Source organism: Salmo salar, chromosome ssa19, assembly GCF_905237065.1.
Source record: "Salmo salar chromosome ssa19, Ssal_v3.1, whole genome shotgun sequence".
Classification (NCBI taxonomy): domain Eukaryota; kingdom Metazoa; phylum Chordata; class Actinopteri; order Salmoniformes; family Salmonidae; genus Salmo; species Salmo salar.
This window is the reverse complement of record NC_059460.1, coordinates 55,562,499-55,580,341: the sequence shown is the minus strand read 5'-3', so window position 1 is coordinate 55,580,341 and position 17,843 is coordinate 55,562,499. Positions and strand designations below refer to the sequence as shown.

At 40.4% G+C, this 17,843-nt stretch overlaps 2 protein-coding genes across 6 annotated transcripts; one reads left to right on the top strand and one right to left on the bottom strand.

The window, feature by feature from the left end:
- The first annotated feature begins 1,808 nt into the window (after positions 1–1,808).
- On the top strand, positions 1,809–3,735 carry LOC106579270 (protachykinin-1). 2 transcript variants are annotated; one of them, XM_014159027.2, is made up of 6 exons: positions 1,809–2,121; positions 2,300–2,396; positions 2,590–2,625; positions 2,861–2,914; positions 3,201–3,275; positions 3,469–3,735. In XM_014159027.2, the coding sequence occupies exons 1-6, from the start codon at positions 2,008–2,010 to the stop codon at positions 3,504–3,506; spliced, it is 414 nt and encodes a 137-aa protein (XP_014014502.1). In that variant the 5' UTR covers positions 1,809–2,007; the 3' UTR covers positions 3,507–3,735. The 2 variants fall into 2 exon arrangements, with proteins under 2 accessions (XP_014014502.1, XP_014014503.1); XM_014159028.2 differs by lacking the exon at positions 2,590–2,625.
- Positions 3,736–4,479: 744 nt separating this feature from the next.
- On the bottom strand, positions 4,480–17,640 carry LOC106579267 (histone acetyltransferase KAT7). Of its 4 annotated transcripts, none has more exons than XM_014159024.2 (14): positions 17,469–17,640; positions 14,864–15,014; positions 14,413–14,661; positions 14,180–14,262; positions 13,977–14,057; positions 13,377–13,475; positions 12,966–13,076; positions 12,626–12,817; positions 10,602–10,691; positions 10,097–10,237; positions 9,845–9,938; positions 9,379–9,525; positions 8,713–8,819; positions 4,480–4,633 (listed from the first exon to the last, which is right to left on the bottom strand). In XM_014159024.2, the coding sequence occupies exons 1-14, from the start codon at positions 17,622–17,624 to the stop codon at positions 4,532–4,534; spliced, it is 1,803 nt and encodes a 600-aa protein (XP_014014499.2). In that variant the 5' UTR covers positions 17,625–17,640; the 3' UTR covers positions 4,480–4,531. The 4 variants fall into 4 exon arrangements, with proteins under 4 accessions (XP_014014499.2, XP_014014498.2, XP_014014500.2 ...); XM_014159023.2 differs by having other exon boundaries at positions 12,626–12,829; positions 17,469–17,638; XM_014159025.2 differs by lacking the exon at positions 17,469–17,640 and adding an exon at positions 15,568–15,807 and having other exon boundaries at positions 12,626–12,829.
- Between the last annotated feature and the right edge of the window lie 203 nt (positions 17,641–17,843).

Here is a 17,843-nt window from a genome sequence, read left to right as displayed (position 1 = left end):
CCATGTTCATAGAGTAGTGCAGAGGTGCTCCTGACGGAAAATGTCACCCTTACTGTTCGATGAGATGACATTCAAATGGCATAGAGACAACGCAGCAAATGGGTGAATTACCATGTCGACATCTCATTGAGTTTCCGAAATTGTAATGATACGATTTCTTTAAAAAGCGTGACTAGAAGGAATGCAGTGACCTATGTCAAGTCAAAATCAATCCCCAGTGGAAGGCTGGGGTTGTTCGACTGCCACTGGTTCACTCTGTGTAACATGGAAATATAATGGCCTAGTCATTATAGGAAGTAGGAAGCAATTTCACATGCAAATGAAGGTCCTCCGATTCCGTTTGATTTGCCACTCAGCGTTAGCCGTCGCGTCTGCGGGAACATGACACGAGGGTTGTTCTGGTGTAATTGCCTTTGAGCTCAAATTGCCCTGTTTTTCTTGCATTGTGGAGCACCTGTGCAGAGTTCCAAACATTTGATGTGTGTGTTGCCCACACATTTCAAGAGGACATCCTTAGAACACCCGATTGACAAGTAATTGCTCCTTGAAAACAATTTGTAGCCGGATTATACTGGGGGAAAAAATGTATTGCTAATAATGAAAAGGTTATATGATTGAAGTAAAACCGCAAGCATTTGAATGACTAAGCAGTTATTAATGTCTATGGACTAAGCAACCAAATATCATATAAAAGACTTTGTTACACTAATTATCCTCTAGAGATAAATGGATGGCTTTTTTAAAACAATTATTAGTCGATTTGTGTCTCAAAAATAAATATATAAAAAAAACATTTCAGCTGTTCCAGCACAACATGACATTGTGGCTCGAGAACATCGCTCTCAGCTGGACATCACACTACCCTCAGTGCTGTAAGGAAAAACCATCTGCTCGCTATAGCCATCTCTCTCAAGAAAAGCCTCATCTCAGCTGAGCACACTTTGGCCGACATGAGACACAGAGCGGTATCCAACCCGATCACTCAGGATACTAGACCATGGCGCACACTGCTTTCTCAAGACATACGGCTTCAAGTTCAGATGATTGAACGAGCCATTTAGTTTTTAATGTCGTTTTTTTTAACCTTATGAGGTCTATATTGGGCTGACCTGTCCTAGGTATGATTCACTCAGTCAATAGATGAACAGGCAAACACTGACTGTGCAACAGGAGCCATTATTGACAAGACATTGTTCAAAAGATGTCAGGCGGCAGTTTTCAAGCACCCTCGCATCAAAGAGAAAGATCACAAGGTCAGAAATTAGGCTGCTGACTTACATTTCTGGCAAATATAGAGTTCTGGTTGTAGGTTTGACAAACATGGAAATTACAGAACCAAATAAAAAAAAATTCAAATATTTAAACTGTGAATCACATACAGATCAGATAGTGCTTTCCACACAGTACATTCTAGGAAATATAAGGCAAATCAATTACACAAATTAAACTCAGATCCCAATCAAACCCAAGGAAGCGAGGTGAGCACCCGGTAAAACCTTTAAAGCAAACCAAGGATTATAAAGTATAAGCACATTGGCCCTTTCCGTAAATTGGATATTGGGCATTATGCATATATCATCAGCCCAAGTGCTCAAACTGGACTACAGCTTGTTGCATTCACCTCACCTATATTTCGTTTACTTAATGATGTACCTGTATACTACAGGTATTCAAAAATATATTTCATGCATCTCTCTGCATGTGAAAAACACGTCATATTTGTTAAATGTTGCATAATAATAGTATGAGCTTGATGATTTGACGGTGTCCAGAGGGGAGGGGACACGAGGTTGTATGAGGTACTGTATTATAAAATGGACGTTGTATTCAGTGCAGGATCAGACCGACAGGGAATAGACTCAGTCCTCTATCCATCAGAGAAGATAGCAGACCTTTTCTGAGCTCACTCAACAGCCAACTATCATTATTTCTTTAAGATATATACTTCTGAAGTAAAAAAAAAAAAGTCTTATTTTAATATAGTTTTGCATAGTATCGTTACATTCAATGGATATCTTGAAATTCCAGCTGGTAATAGTTACCCTGTTTGCACTGGTGTACACATGTCAAGGATTGTCGTTTAGTGTTGACAAGGAACACTGGGTATCCAAAGACTGGCAGGTAAGTGGAACGTTTAATTTCTATTATCAAGAATAGTTTATATAATTAGTATATTCCTGATTTGAACCAAGAACAAAAAATATTTGCGAGTAATAATTGTCACAATTGAATTTTTTCCCCCCACAAAAAATAAAGAAAAAAAATGTGGTGAAAAAGACATCTTTAATCCTTTCCCCAGGATGAGCCACTGAAAGAGAGGTTGTCCAGCCACGTGGCTAGTCTGATAAAGAGATCCAAAGCCCGTCAGTTCTACGGGCTCATGGGCAAACGCTCAGGTAAGCACTATAACGTTCTGCCTGTCCATTACAAGAATGAAAGACTTGAAAGGGATCTTGAAGGAGGTAGACTAGAATACAAATTGTATGATGCGTACTGTATGTTGAGTACGTATTATATCTAATTGACAAGAAAAGCAAATATTTTGAACTCAAATACGTTTGAGTGCTTATCAGGTCACTTTAATTACAGACGATCAGCCGCAGCCTATTAAAGTGGATAGAAAACGTGAGTATAGCACACTGGAGTAACAAAAAAGACTTTTTAGAATAGTGGTAGCCTATACAGCACACTCTGGTCCATATACTATATTGTAGATTATGATTTAGATACGAAATATCGACAACACAACAATGAGCAAATGTTCTGCATTATATGGATTCAAAACATGTTTTACATTTAACATGAGAAAAAAATATGCATCTCCTTTTAAATGACTCTTTCCTGGTGATGTCTTCAACAGGAAACAAAGGGGATATGTTTGTTGGACTTATGGGAAGAAGAGCACTAAGTGGGGGTAAGAATGATGACACTTCATATAAAATCCTCTGTAGCTCAGTTGGTAGAGCATGGCTCTTGCAGCGTGGGTTCAATTCCTGGGACCCCCCCATACGTAAAAATGTATACATGGATGACTAAAACGCTTTGGATAAAAGTGTCTGCTAAATGGCATGCTCTATATTATTTGAAATCTCAAGGCATTTGTTTTTTTAGACAAACAAAGCAGAGAGAAGTACAATTTAAAAAAGGTATCAACAATTGCAGTCGTGTGTCATAACCAAATGCAATGTTTTTTGCTGCAGAATCGTTCACGAGGATCATTCCAGATGCTCCAAGCACTGCGACCGATGTCACTGAGGGATCAGACACACAACCAGGTCTGTCATATGCATTGATGTTATGGTTAAAACCAGAGAGCACTTTGTAACATTGTAATGTACAGCTTGTAAAATGTAATACAAGTTTTACTGTGCAATTTAAAACATACATGTAAAACTTGTATTCGTGTTGACTAAATGCAAACCAAACATTTGAACTTGTATGTAATATTTTTATTTCTTCATTTGGCAGATTCACAAGAGGAATGGGACCAACTCCAATATTACTAAAGCTAGAAAAAAAGTTTGTTTTCATGACCTATACAATTTTGATATCGACTCAAAAAGGACTACCATACAAAACGAAACTGTATCTCATACTTGTAAGAAACAAAATGCTATATCTAAGGTATCAAAGTTCATGCTGATGATTATTGTATATTCTATCCCAAAAAATGTACTTGTCTCCGCAAACAACCGCAACTGTGTTGAATGAAATAAAATAGCCAGGAATGCTGCAGCTGGTCAGAGATATCTTTTTTTGTGGACAAAGAAGCAAAAACACTCATGTGATCCACTAGTGTCAGAGCTCAGACGAGATGTATCTACATTCATAGCTCATCTTTAAGTGGATCTTTTAAAACAAGTCATCAACTCAAATTCTGTAACCTTCATTGTTTAACAATATTTCAGCCAAGAATTGATTGAATGGTGACATGGTGACATATTACTAAAATATAAATACAAGTCGAAATGTAAAAAGGGAAGAGAGTTCCTCCAGACACAAAAAAACAAGTAAGGGGCAGCTACAGGGTGGGTTTAGGGATAGAAGATCACTGTGGTATTGATAGGACTCCTATCCCAGCAGAAGAAAGATCACTGTGGTAATTATAGGACCCCTATCCCGGCAGGTGTGGTAGAAGAAAGATCACTGTGGTAATTATAGGACCCCTATCCCGGCAGGTGTGGTAGAAGAAAGATCACTGTGGTAATTATAGGACTCCTATCCCAGCAGAAGAAAGACTGTGGTAATTATAGGACCCCTATCCCGGCAGGTGTGGTAGAAGAAAGATCACTGTGGTAATTATAGGACCCCTATCCCGGCAGGTGTGGTAGAAGAAAGATCACTGTGGTAATTATAGGACCCCTATCCCGGCAGGTGTGGTAGAAGAAAGATCACTGTGGTAATTATAGGACCCCTATCCCGGCAGGTGTGGTAGAAGAAAGATCACTGTGGTAATTATAGGACTCCTATCCCGGCAGGTGTGGTAGAAGAAAGTCAAGTTTATTAAGTGGCTCACTTGTGAGCCTATAGCCTATGTCCCTTTGGGTGGGGTCCATTTAAGCGAGCTGGGGTCAATGGTTTTGTTGTTGCTGCCTCTTTTGGTCTCCTTGGCTTTCCACTCATCGATCAGGTCCTGTGAGGGGGAGTTCAGTTCAATTCATTTATATGCCCTTGAGGAATTTGCCTCGCATTCAAGAGCACCGAGTCAGACATAAAATGATCAACATTTACAGATATGACATACAGCGGGTATCATAAGTATTCATCCTTCATCCCCCTTGGATTTTTTCACATTTTGTTGTGTTACAATGTGGGAATGGAAAAGATTGAATTGTGACTTTGTTAGTGACCTACACAAAACAATCCATAATGTCAAATGAAAAGAAAAAGATATAAATGTACAAAAAAACTCAAATATAAGTCAAGTATTCACCTCTGTTCAGGCAAGCCTAAATTAGTTCAGGAGTAAAATTTGGCTTAACAAATCACAAGGGGTTGAAATGATTTTGGAATGACTACCCCTTCCACTGTCCCCCATACATGTGTAAGGTCTCTTAGTCACGTATTGAATTTAAAGCATAGATTTAACTAAAGACCAGTAGGCATTTGGAAAGCCTCAAAGAAGGGCCGTGATTGGTAGATGGGTAACAATAACGAATAAGACATTGAATATCACTTTAAGCATGGTCACGTTAATAATTATGCTGTGGATGATGTATTAAACCCCCCAGATACATCAAAGATAATCGTCCTTCTGAATTGAGCTGCAGGACAGGAAGGAAACTGCTCAGGGGATGTCACCATGAGGACATTGGTGATGTTAAATCATCTACGGGGTTCAATGGCTGTGATGGGAGAAAACTGAGGACGGATCAACAACATTGTAGTGACTCCACAATAATTACCTACATGACAGAAAATAATAACACAAATATACAGAATAAAAAAATATTCCAAAACATGCATCCTGTATACAACAATACACTAAAGTAACACCTAAAAAAAATTAAAATAAAAAAACACGGCAAAGGAATATACTTTTTGGCCTAAATCCAAAGCCTTATGTTTGGGGCCAATCTAACAGGTCACTGAGTAACTGCCTCCTTATTTTCAAGCATGGTGGTGGCTGCATCATGGTATGGGTATTCTTGATATCGGCAAAGAATGGGAGGGTTTTTGGATAAAAATAAATAGGGTGGAGCTAAGCACAGGCAATATCCTAGAGGAAAACCTGCTTCAGTCTGCTTTACACCAGACACTGGGAGAGGAATTTACCTTTCAGCAGGACAATAACCTAAACCTACAACACAAGGAAAAATATATACTAGAGTTGCTTACCATGAAGACAGTGAATGTTCCTGAGTGGCCAAGTTACAGTTGACACGGCATGAAGAATTACAAATAATAAAAATGGGCAAATATTGCACAATCCAGGGGTGCAAAGCTCTTAGAGACTGACCCAAGAAGACACACAGCTATAAATCGCTGCCAAAGGTGTTAGTAACATGTATTGCCTCAGGGGGTTCAATACTTAAAAAGGTACAGTATATTAGTGTTTTATTGTTCGTTAATCAAAAAAATATATACAGTACCAGTCAAAGGTTTGGACACACCAACTCATTGAAGGTTATATCTTTATTTTTACTTTTTTCTACATTGTAAACTATGAAATAACACATATGGAAGTAATGTAGTAAGCAAGAAAGTGTTAAACAAATCAAAATATTTAAGAATCTTCAAAGTAGGCACCCTTTGCCTTGATGACAGCTTTGCACACTCTTGGCATTCTCTCAATCAGCTTCATGAGGAATGTTTTTCCAACAGTCTTGGAGTTCCCACATATGCTGAGCACTTGTTGGCTGCTTTTCCTTCACTCTGCGGTCCGACTCATCCCAAACCATCTCAATTGGCTTGAGGTCGGGTGATTGTGGAGGCCAGATCATCTGATGCAGCACTCCATCACTCTCCTTCTTGGTCCAATAACCCTTACACAGCATGGAGGTGTTTTTTGGGTCATTGTCTTGTTGAAAAACAAATGATAGTCCCACTAAGAACAAACCAGATGGGATGGCGTATCGCTGTAGAATGCTGCGGTAGCCATGCTGGTTAAGTGTGCCTTGAATTCTAAATAAATCACAGAGCGTCACCAGCAAAGCACCCCCATACCTCCTCCTCCATGCTTCACGGTGGGAACCACACATGTGGAGATCATCCGTTCACCTACTCTGCATCTCACAAAGACACAGCGGTTTGAACCAAAAATCTCAAATTTAGACTCATCAGACCAAATGTCCATTGCTTGTGTTTTTTGGCCCAAGCAAGTCTCTTCTTCTTATTGGTGTCCTTTAGTAGTGGTTTCTTTGAAGCAATTCGACCATAAAGGCCTTTTTCACGCAGTCTCCTCTGAACAGAAGATGTTGAGAAGTGTCTGTTACTTGAACTCTGTGAAGCATTTATTTGGGCTGCAATCTGAGGTGCAGTTAATTGTAATGAACTTATCCTCTGCAGCAGAGGTAACTCTGGGTCTTCCTTTCCTGTGGAGGTCCTCATGAGAGCCAGTTTCATCATGGCGCATGATGGTTTTTGCGACTGCACTTGAACATAATTAGTATCCAGATTGCCTGACCTTCATGTCTTGAAGTAATGGACTGCAATTTCTCTTTTGTTATTTGAGTGGTTCTTGCCATAGTATGGACTTGGTCTTTTAACAAATAGGGCTATCTTGTCACAACACAACTGATTGGCTCAAAACGCATTAAGCAGAAAATAAATTCCACAAATTAACCTTTAACAAGGCACATCTGTTAATTGAAATGCATTTCAGGCAACTACCTCATGAAGCTGGTTGAGAGAATGCCAAGCGTGTGCAAAGCTGTCATCAAGGCAAAGGGTGGCTATTTGAAGAATCTCAAATATAAAATATATTTTGATTTGTTTAACACTTTTTTGGTTACTACATGATTCCATGTGTGTTATTTCATAGTTTTGATGTCTTCACTATTATTCTACAATGTAGAAAATATAGTAAGAATAAAGAAAAACCCTTGAATGCATGGGTGTTCTAAAACTTTTGACCGGTAGTGTATATATAAAAATGTTTTTCCACTGACATTAGCATTTTATGTAAATCGTTGACAAAAAAATTAATTACAATTAAATCCATTTTAAATCGCACTTTGCAACACAAAATGTGAAGAAATCCAAGGGGGTGAATAATTATGATACCCACAGCAGATGACAACCCACAGCAGATGACAACCACAAAACAGATGGACAGGGCTACATACACACAAGCTACAGTAAATACATGACTTACAGTGCAAAATCAAGGACATCTCAAATGTTCACAGAACTCCTCCTTCGCAGGTTTTAGGTGCCTAGTCTAGGGTATTAACTGACAAACTGGGCTGAATGGGATATTGTGATGTCACACACTGTTGGCTACATGATGGGGGACATTACTTAACCCTTTACACTAGGGGGAATTGGCCTATATGAATAGGCCCCAACTGAAATGCTCAAACAGAAAAAAATATTAGAAGGATATGCATAATCACTTTTTTGCAATTGAAAAGGAACACTTTGGAGAATTATCTGAACAAACAGTTCACCTGAGACAGGACCGAATTCAAACATTACACTGTTGATTTCATGTGCATTTTACTGGCACTGTACTTTTTGCAGCCATTTTTTTTCGATAAAAAAAATAAAATCGGGCAATACTAAAACTCTGAATACATTCAATAATATATAAGAATATTCCTGCAAGATCTGGGGTAGATACAACATAAGATATAACATTACAAGGGTTTGAGTGAGAGGTCTCACTGGTGTCTTCAAGTGGCCACTCCAAAGTGTACAGTCATTTCAATACAGGTATGACTCAGGCAGTAGAGCAGTCAACTATTAGTTCATTTTTCTTTAGCTTTCCTGGCTGTGCCTTTGGAGGAACTGAGCATATCACACTTGTAGCTAGCGGGTGGTCGTCCCTTTTAGAAAGCCTGTCAGTTGAAAGCTATACATCGTAAAGCGGACACCCAGAGTTCTGATGTAATGTATAGTATGTTACTGTACAGCCATCGCGCTCCAATTTAATCTCTTATCAGTGACCAAAACTCCCATTTTTGATCCCGTACATGGGATCAGAGTATAAAGGGTTAACCCGATGTAGATATTGTCATGACACACACCTTCATGAAGGGGGACACTTACCTGTCTCTTCAAGACGAGGTGCTTTCCCTTCCAGTACTTAAGCATCTGCAGGGACTGCAGTGTGCTGACAATGTCCACTGGGTTCACCGCGGTCTCCTGGCTGATCTCTGAACACACACAAGTACAACACACAGCTCTTCACACACTCATTGAAAATACTGAATCGTGCCAAGAGTACCGTTTCATATGCTATTCCTAGTCATTCAAATGCTTGGTAGGAAATCATCTCACGTGTTCAAATGAAACTGAGGCTAACCTGAACAAGCTAAATAATTAACATTAAATCAACATTTACAGACTTGACAACCATAAAACAGATTGATAGGGCTGTAAACACACAAGCTACAGCGAATACATGACAAATAGAGTGAAATCAAGGGTACCCTTCCCAGGTTTAATGCTTAGTGCATGTTCGTTAAGCAGTTTGATGCCCCACATACGGACTAATTCATTATGAGAAGAGAATTAGCCTATATAGACAAGGCCAAATTAAAATATTTCTAAATGAGAAAAAAAAATGCATATGCTTAACCATGGGAGAAATTTAAAGAGGACACTTTGGAGATTGTGTTTGAGTGTCTGTGCATGGTGTGTGTGTGACCGGAACAAGCTACATAATTTACCAGGGTAATTTTAAACCCTCTTATTGGTAAAGTCCTCTGTCACCTTTGATGGAGATCTCCTTGCCCTGGAAGTTGTACATGTAACGCAGCAGCACCTCTTTCCAGTAGCTACGGTAGCTGATGAGGCCCAGGTCCGAGAGGGGCCGCTCTGGGGAGCCCACCTTCTCCTCCACCTTGGACAGCAGGTAGCCTACAGAAAGGGGAGAGAGCCGGCAGGTTGGTCACTAGCAGTTCTAATAAGTAATGAGATGGACTGCACTTACATAGCAATGAGACCTGGTGGAGAAAAGAAAAGAACTGCTAAATGAACTGTAGTTTCTACTGCAATAACCGCGTAATGACAACACAAAGAAGTTGCTTTCAGGACATTAAAAGCCATTTTTGACCAGCAACACTCCGCAGTCATTCCTGAGAGGCTTAACAAAATAAATCAGCATCTCGAAATGCCACCTGGCTGTAGTTGCAGTGGCCAATCTAACAAGGGGAAAACAGAGTTAGTCTATACTTACTGAAGTCAATCAGCATCTTCCCAAAGCCCTGCCTCATGTACTGAGGCATAGTCAGGATGCAAGAGACGTTGTAGTTGAGGAAAGAGTTCTTCTCCTGAAAGAACAGAGGATATGCGCCTGAATCTCATCTTTAAAACTAAAGTAAGAACAGAGACGTCCCTAATAATAATAATAAAAAAAAGCTCCTTATAAACCATATCAAAAAGTTATGGTAGACACTATCAATGTGAACGGAGTATAATGGATGGGTACCTTAGAGAAGTATCCCACAAGATGGCAGCCTGTGTTGTCTGCCTCAGTCATAACGTAGAACAGAAAGGGTTCCACGTCGTAGTACAAAGTCTTGTGATCCAGGAAGAGCTTGGCAAGTAGACACAGGTTCTGGCAGTAGATCTGGAAAAGGAAACCACACACCATTTAAATTCTCCAAAGACCTTGCCAGGCATAATGTTGGGGGCGAAAGGTTGTGCCGTACTACTATGGCCAACCCTGTAAAACAACACATTTCACTGCACCTATCCAGAGTACGTGACAATAAAACCATATATTTATATTATATGTAGCTTGTTTTATAGGAGTGCAAGGCACCCCTGGGGTTAGGGTCCCTGAAGAAATGTGAGACATGACAAAACGAAAGGTAATAATTCAACCATGATTATTTCTTAGTTCTTTAGACCGGAGAATAAAACGGAGACAGGAAAAAAAGCATTTGCTGTGTACGAGTCCAGGGTTAGTTCAAGTGTATAGGCCCCCTCACCTTGTTCTTCTTGCCGTCCACCTCAAAGACAGAGATGGCTCCCTTCCTGTAGACCTCATCTCCGGGCGGATGCTTCCACACACACTTGGCCTAACAAACACACAGGGAGACAACACTATTGATTTGCTCATTCAAACCCCATTAAAAAGGCCTCTCTGAACAGTTTCAGCTGAAATTGAAGACATTGGGTGAGTTTAGAATTCCCAAACATATGACAAAAGCAGCATAACATTTGATTGGCTGTTGCATGCAATTTCAATCACATTAGAGTTGCTTCGAGTATCAGCAAAAGTTGCTTGAGAGGATGTCACTTGCAAACTGCAACAAACGTTGTGTGAAAGTTGATTCGTGTAACCCCAGCTTAAGAGGTGATAGGACTGGATTTTCTACAGTGCCTTCAGGAAGTATTCATACCCCTCGACTTATTCCGCATTTTGTTGTATTACAGCCTGAATTCACAATGGATTAAATCAATTTTGTTCCCCCTACCCATCCATACACAATACCCCATGACGACAAAATGAAAACATGTTTTTAAAATGTTTGCAAATGCATTGAAAATGAAACACAAATGTAATTTACATAAGTATTCAAACATCTGAGTCAATACTTTGTAAAAGCACCTTTGGTGGCGATTCAATAAAATGTATTTATAAAGCCCAGCTTTGAGTCGTCTTGGGTATGTCTATGAGCTGAGAACAATGTTTATTTTTGTACCATGATAAGACCCTATGCCATTAACATTGTACTCCGGTGTTGGTGTTCAGGAGAGTCAACATTTGTCAGGATAAAAAGGAAAATACTTTTTCTCAAAAGGAGTGCAGCTGCAGGAGTTGTGCCATAGACCATTTGGAAGAATCTTTGAACATCTGCAGATTTTCTCAAAGCTCTGTTAAGCTAGATTGCTGTTCATCGCCTCTCCCAAGTCTTTCCACAGATTTTCAATGGGATTTAAATCTTGGCTTTGGCTAGAACACTCAAGGACTTTCACATTCTTGTTCTGAAGCCAATCCAGCGGTGTTTTGGCTGTATTTTTGGGGTCATTGTCCTGTTGGAACATGAAATCTATGCCCCAGTTTAAGTACGTTTGCACTCTGAAGAAGCAGGTTCATCAAGATTTTGCTGTATTTGGCTCAAGTCATTGTTCCCTCTATCCTCACCAGTCTCCCAGTCCCTGACGCTAAAAAACATCCTACATAGCATGATTCTTCCCCGTTGGGTGATGCACTGTGCTTGCTTTTCTCCAGACATAGCGCTTTACATTCAGGCTAAAGAGTTAAATTTGTCTCATCAGGCCACAGAATATTTTGCCTTATGCATGCTGTCATGTGCCTTTTTCTCAGGAGTGTCTTCCGTCTGGCCACTCTCCCATAAAGCCCAGATTGGTGAAGTGCTGTAGAGACCGTTGTCCTTGTGGCAGGTTCTCCCATCTCAGCCATGGAACTCTGTAGTTCAGTCTAGGTCACCTCCATGACCAAGGTCCTTCTTACCCAGTTCGATCCGACGGCCAGATATAGGCAGTTTCATATTTTTTTAATTTGCCAATGATGGAGACCACTGCTCTCTTCAAAACTTTTAACACTATTCTATCTCAGAGATCTACAGACAGTTCTTTGGACTTGAGAAGTTTCTGCTCTGACATCCACGGTCAACTGTGGGACCTTATAAAGACATGTGTGTTTCTTTCTAAATGTATGTCCAAACAACTGAATTGGCCACAGGTGAACTCCAATCAAGGTGTAGTGACAGCTCAAGGATGATCAAAGGAAATTGGATGCACCGGAGCTTAATTTGGGTGGCATAGCAAAGGGGTGGGAATACCTATGTAAATGACATATTTCTGTAATTCATTTTCAATACATTTCTAAAAACATGTTTTCACTTTGTCATTATGGGGTATTGTGTGTAGACGGGCGAGCGATTTTTTTTTAGATTTAATCTATTTTGAATTCGGGCTGTAACAACAAAATGTGGAATAACTAAGTCGAGGGGTACTTTCTGAAGGCACTGTATATCTATCTTACCATGTGTCGTCTCAGAATGGTCTGGCTCTTCATGTACTTGAGGCAGAACTCGCAGACGTAGAGGCGTCCCAGGCGGGCGTACTCCTCGGGGTAGGGCGAGTGGTACCACGTGTCCAGCTCGTAGCGGCCGAACATGATGGTCTTGATCATGTTGCTGCCCTCCGTGATCTGTCCCTGGATCCGCAGCTTCTCCTGTGGCGTTTTCAATAAGCGCGAAACAAGAGAGGAGAAATATGAAATTCTTCTAAACTACCAAGAACATCTTATCTACAATACCATCTAAAACACTATTGGTTTATTATGCATGAAGGACGAAGGTGCACTGAGGTTTTTGTCTTACCAGATCTTCAGATGCGCGTGCCTGGGCTTTTCTGAAAAGCTCCAGGTCATATTCACTAGTGATGTTCTCCAGAAGAGGTTCTCTGGTGTTGCCGTGGCTCTGTCGATGCTCCTGTAGACGAGATGGAAAGAAAAAGAGTTGGGTGACGGAGTGCTGATTGTGTCAATAAATGGGCTTTTTTGAATAGACTCTTTAAAGAGGTAGCGTTTCAGACTTTTTCAGAAAATGGGCAGGGACTCTGCTGTCCTGACATTAGGGGTAAGCTTGTTCCACCATTGGGGTGCTTTGACTGGGCTGATCGGGAGCTGCCCTCCCGTAGGGGTGGGAGGGCAAAGTGACCAGAGGATCCCCATAGCAAACATGATTCTCCTTCTAGTCATTTGAATGGGGGAGATCTGTCCTGTGTCTCACCATGTATTTCTCCTTCTGCTCCTTGGGAAGCCCAGAGTTCCTCCCCTTTCTCATCTCCGTCACCTGCTCTTTGTATCTTGTCTGTTTTGATGTGGGCGCCTGGTGGACACAACAGGAATTCATTGTGATTTTAGCTATTTTTTATTTTACCCCCTTTTTTTAAATTGTATTTTTTTATCTTGTCTCATTGCTGCAACTCCCCAACGGGCTCGGGAGGCGAAGGTCGAGTCATGCGTCCTCCGAAACGTGACCAGCCAAACCTCGCTTCTTAATACCCGCCTGCTTAACCCGGAAGCCAGCCGCAACAATGTGTCGAAGGAAACACCGTTCACCTGACGACCGAGGTCAGCCTGCAGGCGCCCAGCCAGCCAGAAGGAGTTGCTAGAGCGTGGTCAGCCAATTGAAGCCCCACCCAGCCAAACCCTCCCCTAATCCGGGCGACGCTGGGCCAATTGTGCGCTGCCCTATGGAACTCCCGATCACGGCCGGTTGTGAGACAGTGCCCTAGACACGGCACCACTCGGGAGGCCCTTTATTTATTTTTACGTGATCAAATTAATCACCTTAAAAAGGATTATATATTAATTTAATTCATTTTACCTGATGTCGTGTGGCGTGTCTGTTGCTTTCCTCCTGCACCTTTGATTCTTCTTCGTGTTTCTCACGAGTGGTTGCTTTCACCTGTCAATAAAAAGGATGAATAAACTTATTGGGCATTTGATTCTCTGTGGCTCTCATTGTACGAGACAATGAAGTTAATGTACCTCAATAAGCAATGCCAAATATTTTTATGACATATTTACCTTGCATTCGTCAGCAGAGAGGTTATGGTAAAGAGGGCATCCTGAAACCGCAAAATGGCGTTCATGTTTCCCTGTTAGATGTCCTGCAAGGAACATGAGACAGAAAAGCAATGAGTTTACATATAATTAATTTAATTGACTAGAGATGTTTCATAATAAGAATCATGACAAGTCTTGTTGAGCATCCACTAAACTAGCAGTGGTTCCACTAACCAAATGGTCACTTGTCTTACCCAGTGAGTTGCATCCCGGTGTGGGACACTTCATGTTAAAATTGTAGGTCTCATGGCAGCGGCGGCGCTTGGGCCGGTGGGAGAGGTCCTTGTCTGAGTCTCTGAGGGCGGGGTCTTTGGCCACACTCTCGTCGTGGGAAGCGTTGGGGCTGGAGATGTCCAGCTCAGACTCAGATGATGGGGCGTTGCCTGTGGGCGTCAACGGCGGAGACTCGTCATGGTCGCCGATTCGCTTCACATCTGGTGTGTCTACATTGGCATGTGGGTGAAACAGCACAACATTCAGCTACACTGACAATGTAGGATAAAATAATGGAATCTTCTAGTAATTGTTAGCCCTCACAAGGTCTCCTATACAGGTGATTGACTCATTGTTCGCTAGCCTAACTACTACAGTTGCAATGTAGGTTTTGATTCACAACTACAGCATCCATCCCATGGCTTTCTTTACCTTGTGAGCTTTGGCTGAGGCGTAGAGATGCTCTTGTGAGGCGTGTTCTCTTGGGCATGTTTCCATCACTCTCTGAGCTGTTCGTCTGTTCTCTCTCTGCAGAAGAGTCTGAATCTTCAGTCCCATCAGAGCCGCTCCCCAAATGCACACTCTGTGATAGAATGAAAAAAAGTAAGACTGGTAGGGCTAACGCGTTTGCCAGGTAACTAGACGATATCAAGCTAGCTAACGTTAACTATTTACGTGTGATGGCTCTAACTAGGTTCTAGAATTTTTGCTAACGTTAGCTCCTTCAAATGTATCCATTTCTCATGAATGAGATATACAGCTAGCTAATTACTCTCTATAAATCTGAATGTAAACACAGCCTTAATAGCTAGCTAGCTAGTCAGTTAACATTAGTTAGCCAAATAGGCAACGCAACATTAGCAAAACACCATTGTAGCATTAGCTAGCAATCTACCTTGAAAGCACAATTTTAGCTTACTAACTTACGTTATCTGCAGTAGTTAACTAGATAGTTAGCATTAAGTTATCTAGCTAGTTAAGAAAGATACATACTTTCGAATGCATAATAGAGACCACTGGCTAACAACTAGCTAACATTTTAGCAACGTTATGCTAGCAGTATAGCTAGTCAAGTTAGCTTATCCAGCTAGCTAGCTAACGCCGTAACGTTAGCTTCCGACCTACATGTTTCGTACCTGTCGTCTACGGGGCATATTTGCCTTGATGAACGCCGGTCCCTATGCCGCCCGTCTCATAAAACAACGTAGTTCCCAAATTGTATAATAAATGCAGTGGATGGAACTGTTTTAGATTAAGTTTTTACTTAAAAAAAAAAACCGTGTATGTACACACAACATTGGCTATGTCTCGCGCCACATTTTCGGCACAACACACTTCCGTTTGGAACCTCTGTGTAATGTCACATGTGGTACTGTCTCCACTGGGTGGCACTGTATAGGTGGCACGCCAGTCTTCTTTTCAACTCATTTAACATTTGATCTACTTATCAAAAGACACATCTCAATCGGTGGTCCAGATACATTCAAATCAAATTTTATTGGTCACTTACACGTGTTTAGCAGATGTTGTTGCGGGTGTAGAGAAATGCTTGTATATCATGAAATAGCACAAGTGTGGGGGTGGGCCTTCCCTCTTTTGTTCTATATTGCCCCTCTTGTTTTTATTTTTGGGGAGAAGATAGATTTTTGGCCTAGTTGTCCCTCGCTTCGCCTCTTTATTATTATTATTATTATTATTATTATATTAAATTTCAAATTCCAATACAATAACGAAAAAACATCACCACTACAAAAACCACTACATCACCACTACAAAAACTCTAAATCATTATCACTACAAAAATAATTTATCTGAAGAAACATAATATTGTTCTTCAAGCAAGGGGTGGCCTATGACATTACGACTTCCCATCACACCAAAGCCTTGAATGCCATATTCCTTGAAGTTTGCAGTTGTGTCTAAAAACACTTTTTACAGAAGAAACAATAATAATAATAATTACCCTTTAGTGTGTGTACTTTACTGTATTAATACTTGGGATATCGCTTTTCAATAAGAAAAGTAATTTTTTCAATGGTAAACGGCCTGATTGAACTCTTAATTTATCTGCCATCTTTGCTAACACTTTCTTTGTTTCTTTCTATTTTGTATGACTATTTTACAGTTCTACTAGTTTACATACATTGGTGTGAGTTTTAAAGCTATATGTACTATGGGATAACTATGTGTTGTCTCTTGTCAAAAACCAAAGCAGACATATCATTGATGATTAAATGGATTATCCCACCAATTGGATATTACTCACCTTTTATTGAGAAACTCAGTAACTCTATGTAAAAATAGTCTATATGGTAACAAGCCTATCTGTTATTCAGATCACTGCTCATCAAAGGATAAATAAATACATTAGCTGCTACTGCTTGGCCTCTATTTGATATTGGTCTCTGGACCATTGTTTGCGGTAAATGTCTTTCATCAATATGAGAGATAAGTATCATTGCGAAATAGAAACTGTCTATACACTGATAGTGTATTTCAATCAAACAGTAAATACCATGGCACAATCATTCATACTCAGCAGAAACCTTGGTAATGCGAGAGAGAAAATAACTCGTAGTGCTGTGCAACATTTCCTGGAATACTGATTTTGAACAGATAAAAAAAAAAGCTATGGTATGTTACAGTAATCACTTGAATTCAATCAATCGAATTTATTTCTCATGCTTTTTTACTTTTCTATTGCTGAACTGTACACACACATCCTATATTTTAAAAAGAATTGAAGAAAACACACACATATAAATGCTTTAGAAAAAACTAGGACAACACACTACATAAAACAAACAAAAATAAGTAGACCTAATAGCATGAACAAATCCAAAGCATTGGGCAAACCTCCAAAGAATTCAAAGAAACGATCATGTGGAAAAGTTAAAAGCTTTTATTAATGGTCAAACATAGCATAGGGCCCTAGGCCTATAGGACAGACAGCAATAGCCTATAAAGAATATAGGGGTAAGGGTATGCTAGAGCGGAATGTTGTCCTATATTGCTAAATTAAAATACAAGAGCATACCTGGTTCTGGAAGACTTCTGCAGCCAGACTATTTATCCAACAAAACGTCACTGAACAGGAATGAGAATCGTTTCGCTTTTTACAGGAAGCTGACATATTTTGGGGACGTAGTGGGGCACAGTAGGTGGTCCCATCTGGTTGCATGCAAGCGCACATATAACTTTGCTGCAAGCCCATATGTTCTGAAGGAATGTAGAGCCAGACATATTGCATGATGCATTTGTCCCTTCAGCTGAGCTGAACCAGAGACACTTTTGAGGAGATAGAATTGTGTTAATGCCCCTTGTTTACTTTACCCATACGTTGTCAATGGGCCGCGCAGCCTATTCTGGGCCAAGGAGAGCTCTCCTTCAAGGAGTAAATGGGAGTCAATTG